This window comes from Ochotona princeps, chromosome 21, assembly GCF_030435755.1.
Source record: "Ochotona princeps isolate mOchPri1 chromosome 21, mOchPri1.hap1, whole genome shotgun sequence".
Taxonomy (NCBI): Eukaryota; Metazoa; Chordata; class Mammalia; order Lagomorpha; family Ochotonidae; genus Ochotona; species Ochotona princeps.
The window spans coordinates 28,513,267-28,517,382 of record NC_080852.1 but is presented as its reverse complement, the minus strand read 5'-3'; the positions used below and the strand labels follow the sequence as shown (position 1 = coordinate 28,517,382).

At 47.6% G+C, this 4,116-nt stretch overlaps 1 protein-coding gene across 1 annotated transcript; it reads right to left on the bottom strand.

Moving 5' to 3' along the window:
* Positions 1 to 260: 260 nt before the first annotated feature.
* XCR1 (X-C motif chemokine receptor 1) lies at positions 261 to 1,387 on the bottom strand. Its single transcript, XM_004581409.2, has one exon. The coding sequence runs from the start codon at positions 1,272 to 1,274 to the stop codon at positions 273 to 275; it is 1,002 nt and encodes a 333-aa protein (XP_004581466.2). The 5' UTR covers positions 1,275 to 1,387; the 3' UTR covers positions 261 to 272.
* Positions 1,388 to 4,116: the final 2,729 nt, after the last annotated feature.

Below are 4,116 nucleotides of genomic sequence, written 5' to 3'. Positions count from 1 at the left end.
TCAGGACCTTTCCACATCTCACAAACTCCTGAGCCCAGTGCCGAGCAGAAATCCACATCTAAGAGGGAAAGGACGAATGACAAGACATTTTCCTAGGTAGCAATGCAGAATTCTCACATGAAGAACCGCTTTTCCCTGCGGCTGGGAAGGACCAGCAGGACCCACAAAGTGCTTTCACACCAGCCAGCTGCAGTAGGTGACACCGGTCCCCACAGATATATCTTCCACAACGTCTTGTCCATACCCCTCACACCTGCTCCGCATCACTCCTGTCAGTAGAAGGAAGCACCCTCATAGATGAAGGCACCTGGGGACTGGGGGAGTGGGGACGGGCTGGACAGCTGCTGCTGGCAAAGCAAGAACTGCCGCAGGAGAGTCTTGAGGTGTCTGCGGAACTTGATCCCCACAAAGACGTAGAGCACGGGATTGATGCAGCAGTGGGAGAAGGCCACATAGCGGCTGATGAGCTCGGCCAAGTCCAGCCGCTGGCTGACCTCGCAGCTCTTGATGATCCCAGTTTTCACCAGGGTCTTCAGGAACATGATGAGGTTATAGGGAGCCCAGCTGAGGAAGTAGGCGGTCACGATGGCGAAGATGAGCCTGACCGTCCGGTGGCGACGTTTGGACGGTGAGCGGAACAGGGTTCTGAGGATCTGTACATAGCAGAAGAGGATGACGGCCATGGAGAGCAGGAAGAAGACATTGTGCTGGTACACTGAGGCCAGGTGTGCCCATTGTTCTGAATACTTACAATCAGTCGACAGCACCTGGTGGAAGATGGTGTCGCCTACGGAGGACAGCAGGCTGGCCACCCACACGGCCGTGGTCATCAGCACACGGCAGCGGAGGGTGTGGACACGTAGGCTGGAGATGGGGCTCACCACGGACAGGTAGCGGTGGATGGTCATGATGGTGAGGAAGAAGATGCTGCTATAGAGGCTGATGGAGAAGCCCATGTTGAACAGCTTGCACAGCAACTCCCCCAGCACCCAGTCTGAGTGTAAGTCCAAGATCCATATTGGCAGCAAGGAGGAGAAGACCAGGTCAGACAGGCACAGGTTGAGAATGAAGAGGTTGGTGAGGGACTCCAGGTTCTCAAACTTTATCAGCACCCCCAGTACCAGGCTATTGCCCACGAGGCTGAGCAGGGAGACCAGGGAGTACAAGACGGTGGTGGCATAGTTGGCGTACTTGATGTCATGATTCTCACACAGCAAGCTGCCAAGGTCATATTCGAAAGGGGTGGTAGAATCGAAATTGCCCGAGGTCTCCATCTGGCATGGATGACGGGCAGGGAGGACATCTGAAATGAAGGACACGCGGCATTCAGAGCCGGATGGCACCCGGGTTACAACAGTGTGGGTCAGCTGCAGGCTGGTAAAGCACCAGGAGATGGAGGACTTGTGCAAGAGCACGGCTTCTCTAAGCACCAGCTTTCGTCAGGCTACCATTTTCCACCCATTTGGGGGCTTGCTTGGTGTAGAAAGCAGTGCTCTGATCTACTTTCTGTTGGGATCTTTTTTCTAGTGGCACCTGAGCGGTGCTAGCCCTGCTTCCTAGGAGATGCAGGGAAAAGTGGTGGTGGAACTGGATTGTCAAACCTGAGATCGATCTAGGGCCCAGGGCTGAGCTCGTGGGTAAGCTAAACTTTCTGAAACTTCAGTTCTTACCTACCAAATAAGGCTAGTGGTGCCATAGTCATTCATTCACTTAACCAGTACACATCCAGCGAGTGTTCGCTCACCCTCTGTCACCTTCCTTCCCACCTTCCCTCTTCCTTAGTCTCCTTTCATCACACAAAATACAGAAATCCTCATGGTAGGATTGTATTAGAGCATGTGCTGTCTCCTACAGCACCGCCCAAAAGAGAAGACACAGATATTCAAGATCAAGATGATTGGGAATATTAAGACCTGGGAGACTGTAGCCTCACTAGCACAGAGCAGAGCCCTAGCTCAGAGCTCAGAACAAAATGTTTTGTCATCTGGGAGTCTGGTAGACACAGTCCATCTCACAGATGAAGCAGCAAGTTGGTGCCCCATTGGAGGGGAATTTACAACTGGAACCTACTCAGTGTCCTCACAGGAAGGTGTTAGCAGCAGGGAAACACCAGCAGGCAGAGACAGGAGGAAGCGAAAGAGAATGGAGCAGGTGGCATTGCTGCTGGAAGAGGACAACAGGGCTGCTAGGCCTGGTGTGTAGGAGGATGGAAGGCTTGGAGAAGCTGTTGCTTGGGTCAAGTAGAGAGATCCCATGCCCCTCTGGGCACTGGGCATTGTGATAACATGTTACCCCCTTTCTGCAAAGGCTCATATGAGAAACTGTGTTGACATGACCTTCTTAATTTTATTAACCGACTTAGGAAGCCAAGGTGAGAGCACAGGCATGAGGGCCTTGTCTTTGGAGAGAGAGAGAATTGAAGAAGCAACCTGAGCTCTTCACTTATTTAGGATTCAATATGAGGAATAACGAGTCTCAAAATCTACCCAGCTATAGATGGCCAAGTCAATTTGTGTCTCCAGAGACTTCAGTAAAGATAGTTGAAATATATTGCATGATGTTTTATGAATTTTAAGAACACTGTATTTAGTATTGTCCACTGAGTGCGCTTGTTAGCCTCTCAATTATACCCATAGTGTTTTAGTTGTGCTGACATAGAAATTGGTTATTTGTATTTTAAATATGGACATATCTGACTGTTTACAAAAACCTTTAATGTTCACTGACAAACCCGACATTCTGGATTCTAGGGTGTCAACATAAAGAGATGAGTCATAAAATATTCTAAACTGAATAATAGTAAAAATCACCATAGAACAAAATTCATGCTGTGCAACTAAAACTGGACCTAGAGAGAAACCTATATAAAGAATGAAGGCCTAAAATCAAATACCTAAGAAGCAACAAATAGCAGAGCAAATGAAGCTCAGATTGAGTAGGAGGAAGGTAAAACTAAAAAGTAGAAATAATGAAAAATTTAAAATAAAGAACAATCAAAATTAGTTGTCTGAAAGAAATATTGTAAGTCTTCAATTGAGAATGCAGCAAATATAAAAAGTCAATAACAGGTATAAAAAAATTCCTGTTACAGATATTACAGATTTAAAAAGAATAAAGATATGACCCATCTTATGCTAAAAAATTCAACAAGTGAAACAGGTAAGCTTGTTAGAAGTTCAACATAGGGCCTGGCGGTGTGGCCTAGCGGCTAAAAGTCCTCGCCTTGAAAGCCCCGGGATCCCATATGGGTGCCAGTTCTAATCCCGGCAGCCCCGCTTCCCATCCAGCTCCCTGCTTGTGGCCTGGGAAAGCAGTCAAGGACAGCCCAAAGCATTGGGACCCTGCACCTGCGTGGGAGACCCTGAAGAGGTCCCTGGTTCCCGGCTTTGGATCGGGTGCAGCACCAGCCGTTGCGGTCACTTGGGGAGTGAATCATCGGACGGAAGATCTTCCTCTCTGTCTTTCCTCCTCTCTGTATATCTGACTTTGTAATAAAAATAAATAAATCTTTAAAAAAAAAAAAGAAGTTCAATATACCATAAGTCACCTGAGATTGTATAGCGAATTTGAATAGCTCTACATTTGTTATGGAAAATTGCCAATTGTAAAAGAAAGACCTTGTGACAAAGCAAATTCCAGAAACAATTTTTTTTTCTGGTAAACTTTTTCAAACTTTTTTTTTAAGTTTTTTCTTTTTTTTTTTTTTAAAGATGTATTATTATTGGAAAGCCAGATATACAGAGAGGAGGAGAGACAGAGAGGAAGATCTTCCATCTGATGGCTCACTCCCCAAGTAAGCCGCAACGGGCCGGTGCGTGCCAATCCGAAGCCGGGAGCAGGAACCTCTTCCGGGTCTCCCATGCGGGTGCAGGGTCCCAAAGCTTTGGGCAGTCCTCGACTGCTTTCCCAGGCCACAAGCAGGAGCTGGATGGGAAGTGGAGCTGCCGGGATTAGAACCGGCGCCCATATGGGATCCCAGGGCTTTCAAGGCGAGGACTTTTAGCAGCTAGGCCATGCCGCCAGGCCCAACTTTTTCAAACTTTTGAGGGAGAAATAACACTAATCTTACACAAACATCTTGAAACAGCGGCTAGAAGACTTCCCACTATATTTTAT